Below are 26,382 nucleotides of genomic sequence, written 5' to 3'. Positions count from 1 at the left end.
CAGGGTGTCGACACATCAGCTGGACTTTAACATTATTCCTCTGACAACATATTCATAACAATAAGATTAATAAGTGAGCACGAAAGACTGATGGTTTAGACTGTTCAAGAGGAAGAAGAGGAGAGAGAGAAGGGGAGGGGATGAGGGTGGGAGGAAAGGGGGTGGAGGAGTTTGGAGGGGGTATTGTTGGTGCTGATGATTCCACTTTACTTCTATCTCGCTCTCTTCATCAGTTTAGACCATCTGACGGCGCTTGGCAGGCGACGAGTGTGTGTCTGTGTGTCCATGTGTGTGTCAGGGAGGGTTGCCAGATCAATAGGCAGCAGGAGCCCCACTGACTTATGGGATAGATGAGTGCTACAGAGCTGCTGGTCGTTCTGATAACACACTAACACACACACACGCTTCTATTTTAGTCTGCATACACTCACGTTGCAGAAGGGTCAGAGGGCACATACATTGTGAGCGTGTGTGTGCGTGTGTGTGTGTGTGTGTGTGTTATCAGAACATAGTTGGTCAGCATCTTGTTTAGAGAGCGACCATATGTCTCACACACCCACACACACACACACACACACACACACACACTTTATGAAACCTTTAAGCTCCCTCAGTCTCTCTAACTGCAAACACCTTTGAGAGATGAATAACTGGTATTATGATGTCAAATTAATATCAGCTGGCCAAATACTAGTTACTAATTTAGATATAACATAATAATAATAATAATAATGATCTTTATTTGACTGCATGGAAGTCCATGAGAACCCCACTTGACTCCTCCTCTGTGGAACCCCACCCCCCATGCTGTTTTTACAGCACAACCCCCAGTGGGGGGTGAATGACTATAAACCACTTGAAAATCACGGCTTTGGAGGAACAGCCAGACAGAAAGACAGAAAATAAAACTCACAATAGAAAAGTTGGAGAAAGAAATCTAAAAAAAAGCAGTTTTAGAAGGTGAGAACAACACAGTCATCTGGTACTAGTATAAGTATTATCAAGTGATTCTTCCCTCAGAGATAAATATCATATATATAAAAGAAATATGTTGAGTTAATTGCTCCACAAAGCTGAACAAAGATATATGTGTAATGTTCAAATATATGCAAATATTTAAATTACCATCTCAAAGCGATGTGTCTAATCTCTGAAAGTCCTGCTTGGTAGATTAAAATCACCACCCCGAGACCGCCCTGGTGAGTATTTTTCTGTCTGCTTGATGAAGTTGAACTTAATTCCCGACTTTAGTGTCACTTGTGAGGCGAGCCTGTGTGTTTCGGAGGGCACTGCAGTGAAAATTATTTTCTTCACACTTCAATTCATGCAATTTACATGTATTAATGTTTTTAATGATTTGACGCTTTAATAAACAGACTGTGAAGTGTCTGAAAGGTCTTTGTCAGTTTGGATTTGACGGAAAGACTAAGCTCACGTAAACATCACCTCACTAGTTTAAAGTGCTGGTTAGCAGTGATTTGACATGTGTGTTATGGCTGGTCAAAATGAATTTGGTTCGTGAGGAAGAGGAAAGTGAACAGCGGCCGTTCTGTGTGGATCGTTGTATTTATGCAGGAATCTAAACTGACCATCAATAAACGCAAGTCTGCCCGTCTTACAAAACAAACCTGACAGGAAGCGGCGAGAACACGAAGTGTGAGCACGAGACGGGAACACAAAGTCAAACATTAGCTGACTGAGTGTCCTCGTCTTCTCACAGTATCCGATGTATTGACAGGGATGCTGGGATTGACAGCCGAGCGCGGCATCTGGAGTAAACTGTCGGTGTTCTCGCTGAAGTCCTCTGAGATCTCTTCCCTGTACGAGGTTTACATTCTTCATCCTCAGTGTCTGCCTTATCTGTCCAAGTGTAACCGGGTCATAAATTACATATTGTTATAATTACACAAAATGTGTTCCAAACCCCAAACTGTGGTATACCTGACTTCTTCTTTGGTGCAACCCTATAAATTTGGGGTACTCCTCTGGCCTTTCCCCTTTTTTACAATTCCCCTGTGGGAGAGGTCAGTGTCATTTCTTTTCCAACACCATTATATCTTTACCCAGCCTGATGTTTCTCATTGTGTGTTTTAGTTCATTGTTGTCATCATCACGCCTGTCTTTACAAGATGCTGTGAAAGGGTGGCACCTGTGTATGTGTACAGGCACTGCTGATGCTAGCAACAGTCTTGTTAGCTTGGAAATTGTAGTGGGTGGAGCTAACTCTCATCCCAGCTGTTTATGGCAAATGGTAAATGGCCTGTATTTATATAGCGCCTTTCTGGTCCCTAAGGACCCCAAAGCGCTTTACATATCCAGTCATTCACCCATTCACACACACATTCACACACTGGTGATGGCAAGCTACGTTGTAGCCACAGCCACCCTGGGGCGCACTGACAGAAGCGAGGCTGCCGGACACTGGCCACTCTGACCACCACCAGTAGGCAACGGGTGAAGTGTCTTGCCCAAGGACACAACGACCGAGACTGTCCGAGCTGGGGCTCGAACCGGTAACCTTCCGATTACAAGGCGAACTCCCAACTCTTGAGCCACGATCGTTTATGTTTGGTTATAGGAGCTGGAGCGGGCAAGTTATGTACTTTTTAAATTTCATTGTCAGATACAACACAGTAACACACCAGTTACACAAGGACTAAATTACTAAATGCGCAAAAGTAGTGTGTGAGTGCAATTCCAGGTGTGATTAGTTTCACAGGTGATTTACAAAAGTTTAGCTATTTTCTTCTCTTTGTTTTTTTTTTTTCAATTTTAAATATCAGTAAATTTGTGTGTTGCCAGCATTAATAAATCACATCGCACACTTGACTGAAATATTCTCCTCTCGATATTTTGTGACTAGGACACTAACGTTGGTTATTTTCACCCATGAGATGAATAGATATCACTTTGTGCTCATTTTTCCCTCTCAAAAATGGCATTTTTATTCATCTCTCCAGAGTTTACAGCGACGCAGGGAGGCCCGCCTTCACTCGACTCACATGTCCCAGGGACAGGGTGGACCGAAGAACAAGATCCCAGTGCTGCTATTTATTTATTTCCTATTTTGGGGGGAATTTTTTTGTAAACAATTCCCTAATTGGTGACTAATTTTAGAGATTTTTACAGTGTTATCCCACGATAGCTTCTTTTTAAAAAAACTTTATTTTCTACAACGTTGTACAGGGGGGATAAAAGAAGAAGGCCTCTGGAAAGGTGCCTTTAGGAACATTTTTAATGGGATGTTTCTGTTTTTCCAAATTATAATTTTATATTCTGTCACAACTCAGTAGACTCTTTTAAGATTCCACACCCATCTCCATGTGTACAAGTTTTCAGCAGCAGTCTGAGGTGACTCCATTGTCCCAAAACATCATCAGATGCAGTATGAAAAACGTGATGTCAAAGGTCAGGGGACGGTTTGCAAGACAGACGATGCAGCGCGGCATTCTGTCCACACTGTCCTGGCTGAACATTTGGCCTGGTGAACATCGGCACATATCACCCACCCTTCCTCCCCAGTGACACACACACACACATCCACTGAATGGGTGAAGCGATGCAGAAAATGGGATGCAGGTTTGTCCCTCTGCAACCTTCCCTTCCCTCATTTAGATGTGTTAACTTATTTCGACTGAACGTTTATTTTACACTGAAATGCTGCCGCTGTATCACTCTGTCACACACACAAACTCACACACACACAGTTTCCTCTCACACCAAGTTGAGAGCATTTCACGCTCTATATAGGCCGTCGTTATTGGAAATGAAGAAACACCTCTTCGTTTAAAGATGCGGTTTGTCGCCACATCTCATTTCCACTCGGCCTCTGAGTGTGTTTTATCTTCTGCAAGATAAGCAGGATAAAGAAAGCTCTTATCTGCCGAGTGCTAAGTGGATGAGGAGCTTCACTGTACGCCGTGTACGCGCTGTGTACTCAACTGGGTAAAGCGAACAAATAAGTCTGATACCGGCTAAATCTAATACTGCCCCGGGGCGAATTACACCCAGAATGCAATGTAGCAGACGATTCCTACAGACGAGGAGATACGACGCACTCTGGGCTCAAATGAAGCAGAAAGTTTGGACCAACAGAGGAAAGGGTGAAGGATAGTGTAGTTTCACTCGAACATTTTATTTTGTATTGTTTGTGTGTGTGTGTGTGTGTGTGTGTGTGGGAGAGAAAGGTGCTGCTGCTCCTGATGAAAGCCTGAACAGTAAATCACAGTGACACGCTGTCGACGCAGCAGCGGCCTCATTACAGCTCTGTTTATAACGGCTTTTCAACGAGAACCATATTATATGATAAAAGTCTGAAGGTTCAGAGCACCTTTTTGTTTCAAATCTTACTTATTCTAAGATCGGCGTTGTCCAGGCCAAGTTTTCACACTGATAATCAGCAAAATAAACTCAATATGCAACAATTAAAGCAACTCAGGAAAGAACCAAACAGAGACAACAGAACATTGAATCAGTGGAATCGGTGACAGATAATCATAACCCTGCAACCCTCGTTTTTCCCGATCTGCTTAAGAAAAAGCTCTGAGGACGTAGCGCTAATTTTACAGTGGAAATTGAACACACAATCAGGGAGGCTTGTTAGAATTTGTCTGAGGCATAAAGTCTTTATCGGGAAGAAATTCCGGCCTGCTGATGGTGCCCGATGAGCCAGAGTTCAAACAGAAACTAAAGCGGACCAACAACAGATGTTCACCTAGACTAATAAAAATCTCCTCCGTCAAAGCAGATTTCTCCTTTTATTTTTAGCAGCGTTTCAGACATGCAGTGCTCTCACCTCTCATTCATTTTGAATGGGGTGAAGTCATGAGTTTCCAAACTGAATGGTGGATTTGTTGCTTTCGCTTCACATGTACTGAAAGATTAAAAGAAACATAGCTTTTCAAGTGCCAGCAAATCAAATCACATCAGCCCCGCTGCCGGTCAGTCAAATCGTGCCGTCCAGACGGAGCGAGGCTGATCTTTGTGCCTTGTATGTGATTGGTTGTTGCTGCTATGATGATTGTGCTTGCAAAGATATCCTCCCAATCATGAGGCACTGAGATGCTCATGATTGTCAATGCTAATTTCAGTCCAACGCATATCTTCTTAACTATCAACCTCCGACTTCATTTAAAGAGTTTCTCACATTGCTTTGCAGCTGATGGTTCGTTGCCTGGACAGTCCAGGCTCCTGTTGCATAGATAAACCTTTAAATTATTCATATCCCCTCATGTCAGTGGGATTCTTCACTCTTTAACACCACAAAGTCGCTCGCTTTACATCACTAACAGTCTTTTGTTGCTGCTGAATTTCACTCACATTTAACGATCTCCGATGGCTACATCAGCGCTCCTCTCTGCCTGTGTGGTTTCCCCTTTACTCAAGAACAAGAAGCTGCAAGAACTAAGAGAACAGGTATCTGCTGCATGCATTCACCACCAACCTAGTCAAAGGTACACTTACCTAAGAGCCTTGTTGTTTATAAACCCCCACACAGATACCATCTTCACAATAGACTATGGAGTAAGTTTTGGCTGTCCATCAAAACATTACATTACACTGAATTTAAAGTTAAGAATAAATCCTGCAGCAACAACAAAGCTCAACAGTATATAAACGTCAACCAATCAGATCCATTTTTCTCTTCTTCTCAGGTGTCTTTAAACAGCTCTGCCTGTGGCAGCCATGTTGTGAGTCATCATCATCAACAGCAGCAGCAGCAGCTGATCGAGTCCCTGAACACGGATCTGCCGGCGTTCACGCTTAGTTCAGGTTCCATTTGATCGGTTTGGACAAGTGCTCTGGGAGAGCCTGTGTACCTGCTGCTGCCGTGTCATTTCCTGTATCAGCTCAAACACACACACGCAGGCGTGCGCGCACACACACACGCGCGCACACAGCCTCTAATGGACCCGTCAGCACGGTCAACATTGCAGGAGGCAGACACAGCTTCAAGCCAGATGTTCAGACGGATGGAGCAGTGTGAGATTCAAGATGCTGCTGCGAGGACACCAAGGGTGCCCTCATCCTACTCGACCGATCTAATTGGCTGGCACCGACCAGAGCCAGGTTGTCAGAGTCACCTCCATGCTTGTTAGATATGGAGATTTACAGGAAGCGGGGACCGAGGGAGGGGAATTATTTGAAATGTACTTTGTGTTTTTAACCTTAGAGCAGGGTGATGTGTGGGGATGAAATCTCTGTGTGGAGCGAGCGGGCCGATCACACAAATAAAGGAAAACCAAAACAAACACACAGAAAAAGAAATGAAAGCCTGACATTAAAAAAGCCTTGAAAAAGTATTTTCACACAGAATTTCAGATCTGTGCTCTATGAACATTCTAGGTAAATGTCAAGTTTCCAAAGCTAATGACTCCTCTACATTCAAGTTTATGTTTATAAATTTTGCTTTTATGATACATTAAAGGTTTTTTTAAGAACATTGAATCAATCTAAACCATCGGTCAATGCAATGTTTTATGGCGTTTTTAAATGACTCCATAAAAGAAAGCAAAGAAAACTGAGTGAAAATGCTAAAAGACCGTCAGCATGTTGACTTGGCTGTGGAATTATTTAGTCAAAGCTCACAAAAACATGAGTTAAAGGTTCATTTTTGACCTTGAAAGCTGGAGTTGACAAAACAACCAAACTAAGACCCATACTCTGCATTTTCCAGGGGTTTCAGAGGAAAACCAGTTTCAAAAGTACATGTGATGAGTGAGGTCACTGAGGCCAAACACAAGTTCGACCTGCCTACATGAACATCCTGTTATAGTGACGCGAAGCCGACTCTGACCTACAACCAGAACGCAGACAGTCGACCCCTGCTGGCCATCAGACAGAATGCAGGTTTAAGGCTTTTCTGACTCACACACGGTGCACAGTGTATAAAACATGAGCTCAGCTTCATATTTTAAGAGAAAGTCATGGCACTCTGACAACCCTGACCTGGAAACTGAGAATTCCTCATCAACAAAGATGGTGGTACAAGTATAACTCTGAGGTGGGAAAACGGTTTTAAAAATGTATTTTAGGGCAAAGTCAGCAAACCTTTGCAACAAAGACTGAAGAGATTTTTTCTTCAAGATTGCCGGGCGGGCTGAGTTGTTCTGAGCAGTTTTTGAAACATCTCCAGTACAGATGCACTGTGCAAAACACTGAACTCTGTCAGTTACATAGAATAATATGCAGGTAAAAACATAACAGCACAATATTCTTAGTCATCCATTTAAACAATGTGTCAGTGTACCTGCATAGCAGCTGTTCCAGATGAAATCTAAACTGTAACAGCCTGTCAAGCTCGCAATTTCATCACACTACCAGCATCTAACACAATCTTTGATGCTTAAAAAATATGATTTCAGAGTTTGGACCTAATCATTTGGTAGTTTAGTAATAAAATCTTTAAAATCCCACTGCTGTCAGCCAATGTGGTGATTATAATGGATGGCAGATGGTGAGCGGTGCAGGCGTACTGGTCTGGTTCAGGCGTAGTTTAGCCAACATCTCTCATATTCGGCACTGGAGCTGAGAGCTGCTTCTGCTTCACCCTTCTCTGTTTCCATTACAGTTGGTTTGTAGATTTGAAGCCTTCGCCGTTGTAATCCTGTGCTGTGCAGACTTTAGCGACACAGCCAAAAAATTCCTCTATTTCAGGCCTCTCAGACTGATTATTTGGATTGCCGACTTTAGCGAGGCAGTCTATAATTTTATGATCAAAGAGTTTTTCCCTTCGAAAGACTCGCGGCCTCTCACCCAGTGCATGCTGGGACAGAACTATCCTTGGATGGATTTAAATGCAAAATCATTTTATATAATGTTTCTAAATGCATCAATTAAATAATCAATTAAAATAAAGAGCTGAAAAATCCATGATTACCTCCAGCCTCTGTCCTCCTGCCCACATTAACGCTGCTTTATGGAGCTCTGCGTGAAGCCTCAGTTCAGTCAGGAGGCGCGTTATAATTTGACATCGGCGACGAGAGTGAGTGAAAGACATGGTGGAGGCTGTTAAAGAAAAACCCTCACTGTCATGTGCATGAAATGACGGGGCGGGATAATGAAGGGACTTTTATGCAAAGCGGAGGGTGTCGCGGCGAAAGGCTTGTGCTCGCTCATCTCTGCAAAGCTATAATGATGCATGAAGGGCCCCTTCATGTTTATGACATGATTGTGAGTGATTTATTGGCACCCCATGGTAATTAACATCAGATTATCTTCTCTGGGAAGCTGTGAAGTCTCACTTCGCTACTGCTGCCATGGCAGGAAGTTCACCGCTGGCAGTTAACAATACAGACAGGAGCGTCTGGAGGGCTCCATTAGCACCTAGCCATATGTTAAACAGCAGCAGTTTTAGGTGCCACTGCATCAGCTCTTATCTCCGTGAACTGTTATCAGCCATTATTCAACCAGGCAGCACCATAAAATTCACGGTTTTTCACTAAAATCTGCCCGCGGGGCTGCTGACTGAGCTCCAAAGATGCATCTGTCTGAGAAAAGAAAAAAAAGCTTTTAGGCTCAGCCTGAAAGATTCAGATTTATTAACCCTAAACTCATCATTTGTGCTCTACTCGGAGCTTGAATTGGACTGAATAAGTTCTTAGTTGCTCCAAATTGTGGGACTATTATTGTAGGATCTGTTGTTTGGATTTGGTGCTATATAAATAAAATGAAAACTAATTTCACTGGACTGAAGGGGGCTTAGTTTGGGACATGCTGGCCACTCTGTTCTGCTGTCAGTTACATTTTGCTGGTGTGTCCCTGTAATGCCATTTAGCCTATGGTGAATCATTTGTATGTTAATGGGAGTCGTCCCCATCCATAGGACAGAAGGAGTGACTCAATAATTCATCAAAGATCAAAATTCATAACTTTCAGTCAACTCAAATGAACACCTATGGATGGACAGTGTTCTCCACCACCTTTAAAACACAGAATTGGAGAATATCTTTGGAATTTTGAGTTTCAGAAACTTGGAGAATCAGCGCCAGCGTACAGTCGGACTGGCTGTGCATCAGTACATCCAATAAAAACCTTTGCAAACTTATGTGGGAGCATGTGTACAGTTAGTTGTTTCTGAAATAACGAATTCAGAGTTATGTCCTTTAAAGTACAACATGTGACAGTTTCAGGACACAAAATGTTAAAGCAGAGAGGGACTACTTTGTGATCTTTCATCATTTTATGCAAGCATGACTCTTCCTCGCTCTTTTTCTCTGGCATGCCCAATTATCTGTGGGCAGCAATGAGTTACCATCTCAGTTCAAGTGAATAATATACATAAAGGGATTGGTGGGCTTGTGTTTGTGGCAAAAGAAGGAACTGTTGGGAACTAGACTCTAACTACATGAAGTCTTTCTGAGTTACTTGGGCAAAAACTAATTATTGATGAGATCTGACACAACTGAAGTTTCCAAATATGTCAGTATGATTTCCAAATAATGACAACTCTGAAGTGGATTTGAAAAACCACCCCGTTCTCATCACAGGGCTTCAAAAATGTCTGACATCTCAAAGATGCACACAGGAGGCCCTTTGCCATCAGTGCCTCCATGAACCAGTGGCTGCAGGAGGACGAGACAGGAAGTGACAGTGGTTTAAATCATAGGACTGTCAACCAACTGTTTGCTCATTTTATTTCTGCACTTTGGTTTTTACTTGTTATTAATTTTCATTGTCTTATTGTTTTAGCATCAGAACTGCTTGGTTAGGATTAGGAACACATTGTGGTTTGGGTTGAAATGTGCATTTTCACATCATCAAATACGCATGTTGAAAATGATGCTCAAGGGTTCCCAGAGAGTAAAATGTGACGATGAGAGCTCCTCACCAAGAGTCTGTCACTAGTGGGAGTGCTGCAGGTCTTGTGTTACTGTCTGTTTGCAGAGAAATGTAGGAACTTAAACACTGCGGCTATTTGTGTGCAGTTCTCCAAATTCCTAAAGTGTCGAGTCTGATGCTGGTGACTCTGTGTGCCGGCTCAATCCTGACTGGATGAAAAGTTGACCTGAACAGAGAAGATGGTGACAGCGATGTTAGTAACAAAGAGAACGACGCATAAAAGCTTCTCCAGAGACCTAAAAGGCAAAAACAAGGCTTTTTGCTTTTTAGACTTCTGTCTACTTGCAACAGGGGTGAAGTTAAAGAATATGCTCCAGCACAAACATAATAAGAGTAGCCTTCAGTACTGCACTGCATCATAATGTTCACATGGCGTCCTGGTGACAGCACACAGCTGGTCTGCTGGTCTGCAAAGCTCTGTGCAAGACTTTGAATCCACCGCTGCACTGCTGGGTGCTTAAGAACAGACTCACTATTGCTGTGACCAGCGTGTGAAGGCGCTACACCAAACAACTCCAAAGCTCAGAGATGACTTCAGCTTTGACGAGTATTTCATGCTCAGGAACAGAGGACGGGCTAGAAATACTTACGCTTAGTGTGGCAGGGAGTATTGTTGTATTCTCTAACCTCATTTGCTTTTCACCGCATACTTTTAAATAACCTGTGACCTCGATAACTGAGGCTCTACAAACACTTTTAAAATGGTGAACAAGGCATGAATAATATTTCCATTTGATAGAAACGAGGCGCAGCCATAAAAACACGGCGTCTCGGGTTTGAATATTCAGTGTGAACGTCGTACAACTTCAATGAAGTGTTTGGCTGTGATCGATCTGTCAGAGCAGCTGGGGAAACAGCTCGGTTTCTCTTAACGTTAACCAAGCCTGGTTCACTCTGTGGTCTCTCACCACCATTTTATTTTGTGCAGTAAAGAAAATGTAAAGCAATATCACCACTGCCTGCGATGTATGTAGTGTATCGCCCACATGCACATCATTTATTCAGCAGACCATCAAATCTTCCTCTGCTACAAGGATGAAACACTGAAGAACGAAGCATTGTAAATGTGAAAAATCCTGAGCAGACAATACAGCAAAGACCTCAGCATTAGCACAGCGGTAGCATTTCAAGCAGAGCTACAGTACGTCTGTTTTTCAAACCTTTAAAAGGGTAGCAGGAAGCTCGTTGCAGGACTCCTAAAATAAGAATTCCTAAAACCTGGACTCTGACTCTGTTGGGAGTCACTGCTCTAACTGCAAGAAACTTGATGAAGTTCACAGTTTTCCCAGGAAACAAACTCCTCCTGACGTCTCCGCACCCAAAGCTGGAGCAGCTCTCTCTGCCGATCCATCAGCCAGCACCCCGCCCCCTCCCTCCCCCTGCTGCGACTTTCCAGCATTCATCACGAGCTGTCCAGCTGCTTAGATCATCCTCAGTCGGCAGTCGCTCGGTCCGGATTATGCAAAATGTCAGCGGGCGAGTGGGGTGTAAAACCGCAAAACAACATCAGTCAGTCTCAGGGAAAGAAGCAAACAGAGGATGGAGAGACCCTTCGGTCTTCACGCCCCTGCTTCTTGAAAGTTTCCACTTTTCTGTTTCCCTGAAAGGAATAGTGGGCTGGGAGGCAGGCCTCTCAATATTTAAGGTGAAGTATAGGAAATGTAAAAGGCTTTGGAGTGTGTTTGATTCATTATTCAGTGTTAGCCTATTCTCTCTCTCTCTCTTTCTTGTGCTGCGTGCAAGAGATAACAGCTCGGCTCCATGCTTTAATTCTTTTGCATCGCAGATTAGAATAGGAAAAAAAAAAGGGGGGGGGGACACAATCCGGGGGAATATGCGATGACTTTTTTTCAAATTTTTTCACCCACTGCTTCTTCTTAGTCCTGTCTGATAAAAACAAAAAAAGAAGAAGACTCGTGGCGATGCCAAAGAGGAGCTGCCCTCTTGCACATCTTGCACATCGTTGTCCTGATGTGAAGTCATTCTGTTCTCCCTCTGGTTCCCGGCAAGTTTTCCTTTTTTTTCTTTAATATTTTCTTGACATTTACAGCGAAGACAAGAAAGTGAGGAAGGTGGTTAGTTATCGCCCCAGAGCTCCTCTCAGAGAAACGGGCCTGGAGACGGGCGCGAGAATAGGACGCGGCAGATGAAAGGCTGCCGCTTTGATAGCAGCTGAAAGAGACACGGAAAAGACGCAATAATGCTGGAATCACACGAATCTCACCATCACCGTCACCATCATCATCCTCAGTTCAGTTCGACTGCTGATCAGCCCGCTCTTTGGGGGTGTGCAGCAGCACAGCGAGATCTCCTCTCACAACTCGCACTCACAATCCAACGCATAATTGGCTTCCTGGATTGACTTCAACTGCTGGGGGAAATCTTTGACAAAACCATACATAAATAAATCCATTTTCCTGTGTTTTCTCTTCCCCTGGCTGCCTGCAGAAAAGGCCTCGTTATATATGCAAATGAGATTCTCCTCCTCTCTCTCAGTCATCCCCTCGAGCCAAACGCCTTACTGGCTCCCGCCCATGCAAATGCAGGCCAGGGCAGAGGATCCGCTTACAAAGAAGATACTATAAGAGAGAGAGAGAGAGAAGGCCAGGATAGAGGCCAAAGAGAACGAATCCAGGGAAGTGACTGAAAGAGAGAAACCAGAATGAAATAGCAGTGAGGAGATGTATGAAGGAGTGAGTGTGTGTGTGTTTGTGTAGGTGGTTCTCTGAAGGAGATGAGTGACAGAAGAGGGTGAGGGAGGCCAAGCCACAGAGAGAGAGAGGTGAACTAAGCGCAACTAAATAGACTCTGTTTGTGTTATAGACACACATCTACAGTACATTTACACAACATATGACCATATTTTCACCAAGCATTAACAAACAGTGTAGGCCGAGATGTCTTATCTGGGGAGAAAAAAAAACCTTACGGTAAAGACGACCTGTACAGATGTGCTGTACAGATGTGCTGTATGCGTAATTCAGCACATATTTTCACATTCATTTGTGTAAATAAACCTGAGATACCATCTTCTGTTAAATCACACACACTACTTCTTTCCTTGTCAGTCATGAATTCTCCTTAAGGATGAAAATTGAAACGGTCACCAGAAAGCTGCTTTGAAAGGTGCATTTTCTTTCATCCCAGCAGCCCTGCTGCAGCCTGCTTCTATAAAACACACGCTCATATCATTTAGTGTGTATAGTGGAATCATATCCTGCTGCCAGATAAAGCCATATGTGGCCTGCGACGAAAACTGTTGGGTCACATGAAATCAAGCAGCAGCTCATGGTCTAAACATTGTTTATCTCAAACACACTGTCCTTTTTAAGGTTTGCTGTGATTTCTGTGGTTGCCTGATCAGCCATGACGGCAAAGCAGAAATAAAATCTCTGACTTTTGCAGAAAATATTCATGCACATTTGTGAGAGCGGCAGCCGGCTTCTCTCCCTGCTGCTGTCACCTCCCACTGCAGCATGTCTGTTGTTGTGTTAGGGCTGGTGGAAACAACAGAAATGGCTGCGTGAACTGCTCACTTTCTAAAAACATCGCTTATCTCAAGCCGCCGATTAGAGAAGCAATTTAAACCCAAATAACCCAAAATCTGAGACACAATGATTATATTGCAATATGGGCATTTTTTTGTAATTATTAGTATTATTAATATTATTTTGTTAATGCCAGTCCTAAAGACAAAGTAAGCTTTATTTTTGGCCAGAAAAGGTTCAACATCCACACCTTATGGGGAAAATTTAATCTTGTTTAAAGAAGCTTAAAGAAGTAAGTATGTACTTAGGAGGCTCTTGAGCAAGGCACCAAATCACCATGTTTAGCAACCAAAGTCCAGTGCAGCTCCAGAAGCCTCCACACTTAGCGTACGGGTCTACAGAGCTTCCCTAATTAGCAGCGACACAGTCTGAGGGCGTTAGCGCGTCCTGCCCTCCACATCGAGGGGAAGAGTCCCGGCGGGTTGCCGGCATCCCGCCTGTGAGATGAGGATACTGCACGGTGGCCCTCAGAGGCCCCGCCACTGAGCACCAAAAAGAGCGGACACGCAGTCCTTGTTAAGGTTACAGATTCTGCTGGTGACACACAGATGACAAGGACAATTTACCGCATGGCTGCGTCTCCTCGTCTTTGAGCAGACTGAAAACACACACACACACACACACGCTCTCACACATACACAGTGCAAATTAAGTCTAATAAGAGAAGATGAAACTTTGTGATCCCTGTGGGGAAATTAGGAGGTCGCAGAGGCAGAAAAGAGAGGATACACAAAAGGAGAAAAATTAGGAGCAGAGCAACTGGGAATAATAATGGACGACTGGGATACTGTACGCTGTAGCCTGCTACTGCAGGATCCTTAAAGACCAGGAAACCAGGAGTACAAAAGTGCAAAGAGAAAGTTGCTGCTTATTTTCTCAATTAATCCATGTCTCGACTATGAAATGTTAAAAAAAACAGAAAAAGGTGGTAAAAACCAAAAGAATAATTTCATAATGACATCAAACTGTGAAAAGCAGACACATCCAAAAAGCTGGAACCAGCACATGTGACATCTTTGTTATAAAGAGGAGACAAGGAATGGACTGAATTTTCTGCCAAAGGCTAATCAATAATAGCTAAGACAGAAAATCACTGTATCCTCCAAATAATGCACAGAAGAAAGGAGCACAATTTACAGCAAAGGGGATACAAAGCAAACACATCACAAGAGCAGGTGCTGTAGACTGTGATTGGTCCGGTCACAGTCGTAGAGCAATGGAGATATTTGTAACAGAACCCAGCATTCATTTTCAAACAGTTTGCCAACTTTGTTCATGCGGGAATATGAGCAAAAAGTCAAGGAAGAGAAAAAAATATGTTTGGATGGGATAGAGTGAGAAGAACAACAGCTCACATTTACATGTATGTATCTCACCTTATTTAACTGACCCCATGACCTTAAAGCACAAACTGATTCAGTGTAAAACAGGCTAAAATAGAAATCCAAGAGCATTTATTACTGGCCTGCTCTTCACTTTGCCATGCTCTTCTGGCAAACGTTCACGTGGATGTTAGTTTGACATCAACTTGAACTTTGTCATGCTGGTTTGGAGCAAAGGCATTCCCCCAGCAGGACCGTGTGCAGCACCGTGCTACAAAAGCTGCCGAGCAGTGGTTCAAAAGAACACGAAGAAGAGCTCAAAGTGTTGATCCAGCCTCCAACCCACCCAGATCCAAGCAAGCATCCAAGAAAAGCCCAGTCCACGAAACCCACAGGACCAAAAGCATCTGCTGCACTGTGAAATCTGAACAGTTTGATTTGATTTTTTAAATTTCAAACATTTTGAAATGACGTGAAGTAAGATTAAATAGATTCTGGACAACCTTCAACTCTAAGTACATATTATATATCGTACTCCGATGTGTTAAGCGATAGAGATCACACAGTGACAGGAACACTGGTTTAACCAATTGAACACTGACTGGGAGACATTAATCACTACAGGAGTCTTAATCAGGTACTAGCTAAACCAGAACACTGGGAGCCTCACTGTAAAGCCACATGGACGCAACATAAGTGACATTACCATCACAAAACATTACGAGCTGTATACACAGGTTCACTCCTCAGAGTACAGAGACCTCCAAAAGCTACCACAATGGTAAATACCCTAGAAAGCTATTTTTTGCTTGCTTACCACAAGGGGCAGCTCTGCATGTTTGATTTGACAGATTTATCCACTGGACACCTTCCAGGATCGAACCAGGGATCTCTCACCTGTCATTATTGGGTGCAAAACACCACAGCACTCAAATGTGCCACATTCTTCCTCCAATAGCTCAGAGCTGCTCTGGTGGCTCGAGGAGGTCCTACACAATGCTAAGCACTAGTTTTAATGTTATGCCTTAATAGTCTGTAGATTCTCTTTTAAAATGGGGCTGCAGATGCTTTATTATAAGCATATTGCATTGTAATAGCATAAATAAGGCAAAGAGCCAGGAGAAGGTCCTTTAAAAAAGTCCCTTCCTTTAAACAATATCCTTAAAACAGCCTAACACGCATCTATTTGAGTAAGTAGGGTTACTCAAACAAATGTTACTGGGGCTGTTTTCAGCTGCATTTTAATTCACATTTGTTGCTCTAGCGAGTACGGGGTGTGTATAACAGTGTGTGTTTATGCTAATGAAGGAACATGCCACCCAGTGCCAAACTGCGGCTCACTAATGTGCTTTTAATAGTTTAATCCCACAGAGTGGAGCTCAGTGACTTATGGATTATGATGTATTTGGAAATGTATACAGATAATATTAAATCATCGCATGACTTATGTGATATCACACTCACGTGGGTATATTTTTATGCTTTTGTTTATTTTATTTATCTGAAAAACCTCCTTTACACACATACACTCACACACCAACCGTACAACCCTCAGGACCTCAACTCATCCAGCAGGGGTCAGAGGTCAACAGGAAATGGACAGGAAGTGGACCGTGGAGGACTGTGCTGGTGTCTGACCGCTATAACTGGAGCAGAAGAAGATCTCCCCCCTGGACACACACACACACACACACACACACGCACACAGTCATGCAGCAGACACACAGTCATGTCCCCTAACCCTTTCCCCTTTCTTCACAAAACTACACACAGAAACATTTTAATGCACGTATACACTCATGCACATCTCCTCAAACCATCCCACACACACATAAACACAGTGGGGTGATATAATGTGATGTGAAAGCTGGCCTGCCTGCGTGCCGTTTGCAGTCCATCACACACTTTCTCTCCCTTCGTTTTGCCTCACAGGCTCAACCACACCCATTAATGCACCAATCAGATGCTTCGGGTTATACAAAGTTAATATCAGCCTGAATTTACACCAAAGGCACGGCTCAGCTGTCCGCTTACACGGCAGACGTAAATCACACAAAGGCAACTAAACAAATGTAAAACATTTTTGAAACATGAAGTTCAGGCAGGTTTCTTTCCCTGTTGTTTCCTTTATAGCTTATCTACTGTCTTGTGAATGGACAGCGTGTGTGTGTTTGGCATTATAAACATCACAAGTAATGCCTTGTCCTCAAACTTTGTGAGTGTGAGTGTGTGTGTGTGGGAGTGTGCTCTGCATTAGAAGCACCAGTAGCACCACTGACCCGTGTTCGCCTCAGTGTGTTTTTATCTCTGCCTGTGTGACCCGAATTGTAAATACAGCATCCTCCGCTAAGCTGCGCATTTTGCTGTGTGTATGTGTGTGCGCATGTTGGCCTGTGTGCTTTGAATTATGAGCAGCAGCCACAACCTGACCTGATCTGTGCATGGGCTGTATGACTTCGGATCTTGCATATCAATGCGCAAGTTATCTCCGGTATACGTGCGCATGTGTGATTTTTCTTTGCGCGTGCGTGTGAGCCATGCCAAGAGGTTAATTGAGGGGAGGGCCTCTAAACTGTTGCCCAGGGAAACGCACTCTCATCCATCACCTCATTGACTATTCAGCACCAGGCTCTGAACAAACAAACTAATGCCGAATCCTCTCTGAGCTCAAGGGCGGAGGTGGGGAGGAGCGGGCCTGCGGTGGGTCGCTATGCCCGTCGTCGGAGGCTCCTGGCTGGGCTGCTGGGGAGGCTACAGCCCCCTGCTCCCCGACCTGCTGGAGCTCAGACAACAGGCTAATCCTTACAGCACACAGAGGAGCCGCTAATAGGAGAGGATTAAACCAACAAATACACCCACTCCCTCTGCTTCTCCTCCTCTTCCTTCTTTATTCCTGCTCCTCCTCCTCCTCCTCTGGAACTTCCTCACTTCTTTTTCCCTGTTTTTTAATACATTTTTTTATGTATCAATAGATAGTTAGATTTGATATAAGGACTGTAAGTTAGCAGGCTGGTAAGACTTGTGTTCATGTGTATACTGTATATTGTGTGTGCGTAGGTGTACATGTGTGTGTGCACGCGTTGGGGAGTGGATTATCCAGGTTCCAGGACTCGGCGTTCGCCGGCAGCAGAGCGGAAAGCTTTAATGAGAAGTTACTATTTACTGAGGACAGAATGGGACACACACACAACACAGAGACTTTACTGTAAATACTCACATGCAGACACACACACACGAGAACCCTATAATACTACACAGTCCAGTACACATACGATGATGCACTGCTTCACACATACACTAACCAGTGCAGTAATGGGATTTGGAAGGTTTTCTCTATAAACCAGTCTGCCCTCTTTCTCCTCATTAAGGTACACACCGCACACGTACACACAGCTCGGACACTGAAGCACTGCTGGCTCTGTGCTGCTGCAGACTTCTGGGCTCAGTAATTATTTGGAATCTCTGTATCTTTGTCTTCTTTTGTTTGTGTGTACCTGTAGGTGTGTGTGTGTGTGTGTGTGTGTGTGCGCGCGCGCTGGCTTGCTGCTAACAGAAACAGTCTGGTTGAGCTTTGAAAGAATGCAGCAGACGATACTTTACAGTCTCAGAAGTTCTTCATCCACAAACTCAGTCGAAGATTTTTTTCTTTATTAGAAATGGGTTTGAAATCGTGACCTCGGCTCGATCCAATCAAATCTTGTTTTTGGCATCCAAACTGAGGAACATTACTGCCAAAGCAACATGATTTATATCTGCATTACAATAAAAATAGTCCCAACATGAAGACGCAATACGGGTGATTCAGGGCTGTGAATGTCGCCCTCTTCAGGCAAGGAAAGTATAAATTGCTTCTAAATGTATAAGGCAGGAGAGGTTCACGTTATGTTATACCGTTAATGACCTTTAGGTCCAGCTGTATTTAGCAGCCATGTCACGTTTATGGCACAATGTCAGGATTTGACACTCTGGAGCGTCATGATTTAAAAGGTGTTAAATCATTTTAAATCATTTCCTACCAGAGCAACAAAACAGCTCCTGCTGTTAAAAAATGGGTGATCTAAAACTTTAGCTGCTTCCCTTTTCTGTCATTACAATGTGATGCATGATATACCCACCTGATGACTTCAATAAATACAAATGGTTCCAGATTCAAGATTTTAGTCAAATAATACAATATAAAATAAAAATGATGTCATCTGTGCAAGCTGATCAAAGGCTCCAAAGACTGGTGCTTCAGTCAGCTATTGCACAGAAGTGATCTCATGGATGAATGTTCACATCCAATCAAAGTATTCGTGCAACAACAACAAGACGAAGGTGGAGTTTTTTTTAATTAAGGCTAACCAAGACAAAGTAATGGAATCACACCAGCCACCAATATCATTTAAAAAGGTGAGAAGGAATAAAGTGGATAACAGCCACAGGCTCATTTATTATGTTTAAAATCAACACAATCATTTTGATCTGAACTACACACCAGTGAAGTGTTGCTGCGTCTCACTGAGGACCAAATGTGTCCACAGTCAGACATATAAACACCGGCCAAAGCACTCAGCACTGCCTTTGTGATCATTCCTGCCACAGTGGGTGTCTCCAGGAAGACATTTTGCCACGATGAAACGCAGCGTGGCGTCAGTTAACAGGTTACAGATGGTTATTAGTTTATACTGTATGTGGAGTCAGAATGATAGCACTTATTTGTGGTATGTAATGTGTGGTAGAGCGTATGAGATGAAGTAAATTAAACTCGTAGTTTTGCTTTGGGCAATAAATTTTTTTTTCTGTCATTGAAATGTGGAAATGTGAGGAAAAACTACTTCCTGCCACGAGGAATATTCGTCTCAGAGGAGGAGGAAGTACATCTCAGTGTTTCCCAGCTGCCCTCTCCGCTCAGACTCGCAGTGCTCTCTGGGCGCTCGTGTCTCTTTATATGGTCCATTTTCTCCAGCCTGTTTGAGCTCAGTGAGTCTGTGTGTGGTTAATAAACTCTCTGTTCTGGGTTATTTTCAGATTCTCTGTGTGAAAACAGCAGAGCAGGGCCTCGCATTCTGACAAGCGCTAATTTCTCATCCACAGCTAACACCTGAAAACAGTGCATAAATATTAACCCTGCATGCAAACACTGTGACGACCTTTTGTCTTGCAACATAATCCTTACATTAGTCCTGCCTCAGACCATCTCTCACCAAATCCGAGGTGATAGGTGAAATGTTTCAGTGTTTCAGTGGCTGTCACACACAGAACGTGTTTTTCCTCCCCACTGTCACCAACCAGTTTGCTAGGGTTCGTTCTCTAATGGTGTGTTTATCGATGAATCAAAAGTGACTGAGCTGTGCTTGCGGGGCTCATGACTTTTTTAGACTTTTCCTTTGCGATTCTGCACCAACACACACATAAACGCACACACACACACACACACACACACAGTTGTGCTTCTGTCACTTCAGAGGACTTAACGCTGCCTTTAACCATAACCACTGCTTAAACTTAGCCCTTAACTATTGTAAACCAGAGTAACTGAGTTGTGGGATCTTTAGATTTTCGTCCTCAGAAGGAAGACGGGTCCCCACAAGATGAGTAATCTGAGCAGACGCTCGCAATACATGCGAGCAGTGTAATCATAGCAAACTGACGGATGACTGCACCTCCACTTTTTATCTGTTTCTGCATGTACAGACATGAACACGCTCATGTGTCGTGGTCTCTAAAAACTCCCTCTCCCACCCTTCATCTCTCTCTCTCCCTCCATCCTCTCCTGTCCAGAGAGTTAGATGGTGATTAGCGTTGGGATTCTGGGACTCTGGCCTCAGTTTTCATTAACAGCCATAAACACAGTTCTGCTGCACCACCGAGACCGACCGCAGGCTTTGAGTGTGTGTGTGTGTGTGTGTGTGTGTGTGTGTGTGTGTACATCTGAGGAAGCTTTGTCGGTGCTTTGATGAGAGAGAGAGAGAGAGAGAGAGAGAGAGAGAGAGAGAGAGAGGAGGTGTTGTTTATCATGGCAGTAATTAAGGCTGCTGTTCGGCTTTAATTAAAATATAACAGCGGCACCAAGTATGGACTGGTTCTCACACGCACAAAAAAACAAACAAAAAAAAAACAAAACACGCACGACATCTTTAGCAGTCTATTTACCACAAAAGATAAGGTAAAAAGACCACACTGTGAAACACTTCCAGGGCGACACACACACACACACGCCGCTATCAGCCACACATAATTGGATCTGATCCAAAAACGACTCGTGACATCTCCTTGATCCTCTCACTTGAACCCAAACACACCTCGAGCTTCACTTTGGTCCATGTTCTCTCTGACTTTTTAATGGTCTGTTCCAAACTCTACAAGCTTATTCATATTTACTTATTAAGGCAGCGTGTCCTCTCTCTGGTGGGGCGGTAAACTGATTAATCCTGGTCTTTTTCACACGCTCGACTTGCAAGATTGCGAGCCTCGGTCGCCGAGGTAAAAAAAATGAGAGAGTGGCTCGTGCAAAGCGGCAGATCTTGGGTGCACCTGCGATTCTGGTTTGTGTGAGTTCGCTGGTGTTACATTCAAAGGTGCAGTGAAGATTCATTTTGCTCTCAGCTAGTCAGATTACTGGATGGAAACAGCTGAGCCAATCACAGGCCAGTATACCAGCGGTAGCTCAACAAATGGTGAGAGTCTACAGAGAGAGATAACGTGGATTTTCCAGCTGAGTGTGTCGAAAGGCCAAACCACATATGGTTGTCACTTTTGGTTGGCTAGATAATTATGTAAATTTTAGCTCATGTTATGTAATAACTGAGGGAGAACATGTGCCGATGCTCTTTTGTACAGAACCAGCCACAGAAACATGTGGAATACATGGAATATGTAATATTTACAGCTTCATCGAGCTTTTATAGCTGAGGCTTATTCATGGTGTAAAGTTCTTCAGACACCGGACGCGTAAAGTTTGCGTTTAAAATATATTTCGGACTCGCGTATTCTTAATGCAGCCAAATTTCACAGGACGACTTTGCAGTGCTTATTTTTTCTGACCAAGTTAGATTTTTGTTTGCAAGTAACCAGCTCTGACCAATCAGATGACAGCATTCGGAAACAAGTGCACTGATGATGGAAATCCTATTTGACCTCAGACACACAGCTGCTGCTCGAGGTTATCTGCTCTCTGAAATGATTTCTCCGCTTCCTCAGCTCAAACTGCCCCACAGACATTCTGAAACATGGACGAAAGCGGCCGTGAAACAGCTTCAACTCCTGAAAATCTCCTTGCTGCTGTCTTCTCCTGAGAATTGGGTGAATCCAGAGTTTCAGTTTCTAGCTATTCTACTTTAGAAACATCAGGACAAGCTTCATGTCGACTCCATTTCTTTCTTTTTTTGCAGTGCATTTTTTGGGTGTTTATGTACGTTACAGGACAAATTCAGATCTGAAAAATTCTGAATTTCCTGTCATTTTTTCCACAATGTGCTCGGTGTGTAAAACCGGTGAGAAGCAAAGCTCCACAGTACATGAGAAAAATATACCAATGTATGGGACTCCCGACATATTTTTACATGTACTATTTTCCAAAAACGTCCAGTTTTCAGCTTTCTTAGCAACACTTTATTGGCTTTTATTGGTATGTAGAACATGTCTATTTACTAACTAATTATATTCAGTTCTGTGCTGAAAATGATTCATTCCAATCTAATATAATATGAGTGTGACCTGTAAGGAAAGTGCAGTTTGTCCTCATCCAGACGCAAGACTTTAGTTCTATTTTAAATCACAAAAACAACCACCTGCAGGTGTTTTATTCTGTGAGGTAAATAGCCTACAGTAACATAAGACTGGTGCAAAACTGTCTTCATGTTCAAGGAAAGACATTCAAAAAATATAATATGAATCTTTTCATGGCATCAGTTTGATCTAAAACAGGGAAAAAACTACTTTGCACGTTTTACATACCATGGAAAGTCAGACCTAAAACTCATGGACCTGATTAATGAATGATGTCAGTGACCTGTGCAAAGCTGTGGATGGTTTACGGCTGATAAATCAACTGCTTGTCATCCTTAAGTTGTTTCTCGTCTTTCTTGCTGTTCTCTTTTTTCTGACCTGAGCTGAACGTAAACAGCACCTACAGTAGGTGGACCAGAGTTCAGGAGATCAGTGACCCCACTCGGGTTCAAATCTCTGGATTCTCAAGAGGTTAAAGTCAGCTTGAATACTCAACTGTGCACTCACAGGCACGGTATAGCTGGATTTAATAGCTGATAGAAATTTAGTCACATAGTCCAAGTGACAGCAGCTCACGTATATGGGCTCAGAGGGGTGTGTGCGTTTGTGCGCGTGTGTGTAACCAGGTGTAGAGCTGTCACTGAAGGAGAAAATTAGTCAGAAAATGACAGCAGCGTACCTGAGTGAGCAGACACAAACTTCAAAAAGTTTGCAACGACACACATTTCACAGAAACTTCACACACGCACAGACGTGCACACACACACACGAAGCTATTTTCACTGCGGTGAAGCCTCAGTGACTGCATGATATTTAATTATACTGATAAAAAAGACTAAGCGCTCTGAGTCGCTGTCCTTTTCTTTTCATCTCCAGGTCGATTTGAACGCTCGGAAATGTTTGCATTTCACATCCTTTGACCTTTGATCCTCTGAGTTTCTTCTTAAAAACTGTTCAATCGCCAGAACAAACACTGAAAGTTAAGGTCAAAGAACAGGTCTATATCAAGCATCAGCCCCAGTGGTCGACTCTTTATGAACCAATGGGCCACGTTAACGACGAACTAGTCCATCCCTATCCCTCACGGTCGTGTGGTACATGAAACAATAGCCCACAGCGCAGCATCACAACCCTCAAAGGACGGAGCCAGTGTTACACTGATACCAAATATTCAGATTACTGCACCATGAGTTTTTCTTGCAGCGCAACTAATGGTGGGAAAAGTTAGATCTTGAGTTGACTGAACCTGTTGATCTAACTTAAACCAGCTCATGTTGGATCTTCGCAACAGCTGAAATTCTTTTAACTTGATGAGACGGATGCGGACAGTTCCCCGTCTTTGTACTGGTGTGAGAACTCACGCCTTTCACTTAGAAGTAGGAGAAACATTTCAGTACACTCTCCAAGGTGATGCCTTCTAATGAAGTCAATAAGTTAGGGATAATCATCAATATTTTGGAAAGGTTTAAGAAGATTGGGCCTTATTTTAGATTCCACAACAGTCATGTAGAAACATGAGCTAGTTTACTAAGTGCAGGCTCATTAGAGAGGGTTTACTCATCAACACTGCAAACATGTTTATGCTTTCCACGATCAATAATCAAGCAGCTTGAGATGATACATAATTGTGCAATTAAAACTTTGGATGCAAAGTCAATATGATATCCCCGCTGAGGTCTCCCGTGAAAATAGATACGTTAAGATGTCTCATACAAGGTGCTCAGGAACATGAGCAAACTTTCTGTGTGTGTGTGTGTGTGTGTGTGTGTGTGTGTGTGTGTGTGTGTGTGTGTCACTTTTGGCTTCAGACGTGCAGAAAACAGACAAAAAGAGAAAGTAAAGCTGCGGCACATGATATCATCACTTATTTATTTTAATAAAAACCTCTGAATACAAAGTACATTCACAGGTACAGTAGCAGGCCACTGAGCTGCTCTGTTGGATTCCTACAGCAAACCAGTGATCACTACAAATATTCAAATTCATACACCATTTTACAACTTTATATCCCATAAACATACCGCTATAAGTCAGAATAAACACACTTTTGTACTTACAAACAAATAATCCAGGCTTTGATCGGTAGTTATTCATTTGTTACTAAGCTGTAGCACTAACCAACCAGCTGAGTCCTACACAAGTCTATTTACTGGAAGATACAAGAAAGAAAAGCCTGACTGGCAGGTCAATAAGAGCTTCAGTCGTTAATGATTTGATTACCAGGTCGATAAGGAGTCTAACTGCCTGAATGACAGGATTCACTGGCAGTTAAATCTTAAATGGCCTAAAAAAAGATAATGTCCAAGCTATTTGTTGTTAAAATGAGCTTTTTTGGACAGGAGGGGTAAAGGAGGAGGTGGAGCTGACTGTGGTTTGGATATGGAGCAGCAGCAGAATTTAAACAGAGAGATCACGACAGAATGATTGCGTCTGAATATTCATGTATTGCGACACAGTATATACTATGATAAAGTTATCAGTTATCTTTTGGTGCTTGTAGTTCTTTAGATAATAATAATAGTTCTGGTTTTAAGATACAGGATGATGGCGTTTGCTCAGCACAGCGACTGGAAGCAGAACAAAGCTGCTGGTTTAATTCCATCAAAAGGTTGTTCAGGAATTCATCAACCAATTATAAGAAAATGCTCATAAACTTCAAATAAGTCCATTGACTTTACTAAAAATGTTTCATTTGATAAAACAGAAATCAAACGTGCAAAAAAGAAGAAAGAATCAATAAATTCTAATAAATCTGTTATTATACAAAGATTTGCTTCATTTTTCTCTGAATTTTAACCTAATGACCTGTAACTTTATCAGTAACCTGAATAAAAAAATGAATTAATGCATCATCTTTTTCCTTTTCGGCTCAACTTCTACACTGGAAACATAGATTAAACTGATTTTCATTTTATCATCTGACTCCAGTTTACAAGACAAACAAGAGGACATCTGAATGTAAGAGTGTGGCCAGTCAATTCTAAATCAATTATAAAGGAAGTGGAGTGGCAGGAGTGAGTTCCTGTCCACCCCAACAAGCCTTTCTGTCGGCCTGTGAGAGAAAGCAGGTTGGCTGATTATCTGCCAGTCACCCTGTCCTCCGAACCCTGACTGTCACTCATCAACTCCAGGCACCGGGGCTACAGAAAAAGGAAACAAAGGTCAATAAGTTGCCCTTAAAATGTGACTTTTGGGAAACAATGTGTAGTTCTCACACAGAGAAGAAGCTTCAAACCAGCTGACAAAAAGAGGCGACAAGAGCAAAAACCCACAAAAGGTGGAGAGCCGATAATCCACTGCGATCGTGACGAGTCCACTTAGGCGTCAGTTACATCCACAAAGAGAACAGTGCAGCGTAGGCGAAAAGGTACAAATCCGCTCCCCAAAAAAGTGACCTACCGAGGGCAAGGAGGGACAAAAACGAAAAAAAGATCCCAGAGGAACCAAAGATGATTAACTCTTCGTTATTCGGGAAAATTTCTCCAACCAAAAAATATTTCTTTAATCAGGTTTGTGTTTTTTGATTCTCCTCGATGGGAACTTGTACGAAGTGAAACATGAAGCAAAAAAAGCAGTTCACAACCACCACAGGCAAGGAGGGAAGAGAAAAAATCCTCAGAACTGCAGCAGAGACAAAAAAGCTTGAGGACTGAATCGGTTTTCTTTTTGTAAATTCAAGGAGAAAAAAAAGAAGCTTTAGATGCTCTTTGTGTCTTTAGTTTTGTCTTAAGGCAGTCTTTTATGTCCGGCCCCCCTCTCCGGCTGGGTGCTTGACGACGCTCCACCTACAAGAGGATAGATATGGACGTCTTACACCTCAGGTAACGCAACGCAGATATCACATTCCATGCAAAATGTCTCAGAAATGAGAAAAAAATGCCAAAAAACGTAGGAGTAATTGAAAGCTGGTTGAAGGAAAAATGATGCTTAAAAAAGGAAGCTAATTAAAAAAAATGTAGGGG

General features: G+C 42.9%; 1 protein-coding gene across 5 annotated transcripts in view; it reads right to left on the bottom strand.

Annotated features, from left to right (window-relative positions):
- LOC100700286 (protocadherin-1) overlaps positions 1 to 26,382 on the bottom strand; it is a 208,122-nt gene that overhangs the window by 29,875 nt on the left and 151,865 nt on the right. For 2 of the 5 annotated variants that reach the window (XM_025909693.1, XM_025909690.1), the window contains exon 5: positions 24,267 to 26,205. The exons of the other annotated variants lie outside the window; for them this stretch is intronic. In XM_025909693.1, the coding sequence (XP_025765478.1) occupies positions 26,160 to 26,205 (46 nt within the window). In that variant the 3' untranslated portion in view covers positions 24,267 to 26,159. Of the gene's footprint in view, positions 1 to 24,266; positions 26,206 to 26,382 lie in introns of those variants that run through there. 5 annotated transcript variants of the gene reach the window in all.

Source organism: Oreochromis niloticus, linkage group LG2 (genome assembly GCF_001858045.2).
Source record: "Oreochromis niloticus isolate F11D_XX linkage group LG2, O_niloticus_UMD_NMBU, whole genome shotgun sequence".
Lineage (NCBI taxonomy): Eukaryota > Metazoa > Chordata > Actinopteri > Cichliformes > Cichlidae > Oreochromis > Oreochromis niloticus.
This window is presented reverse-complemented; position numbering and strand designations above follow the sequence as displayed.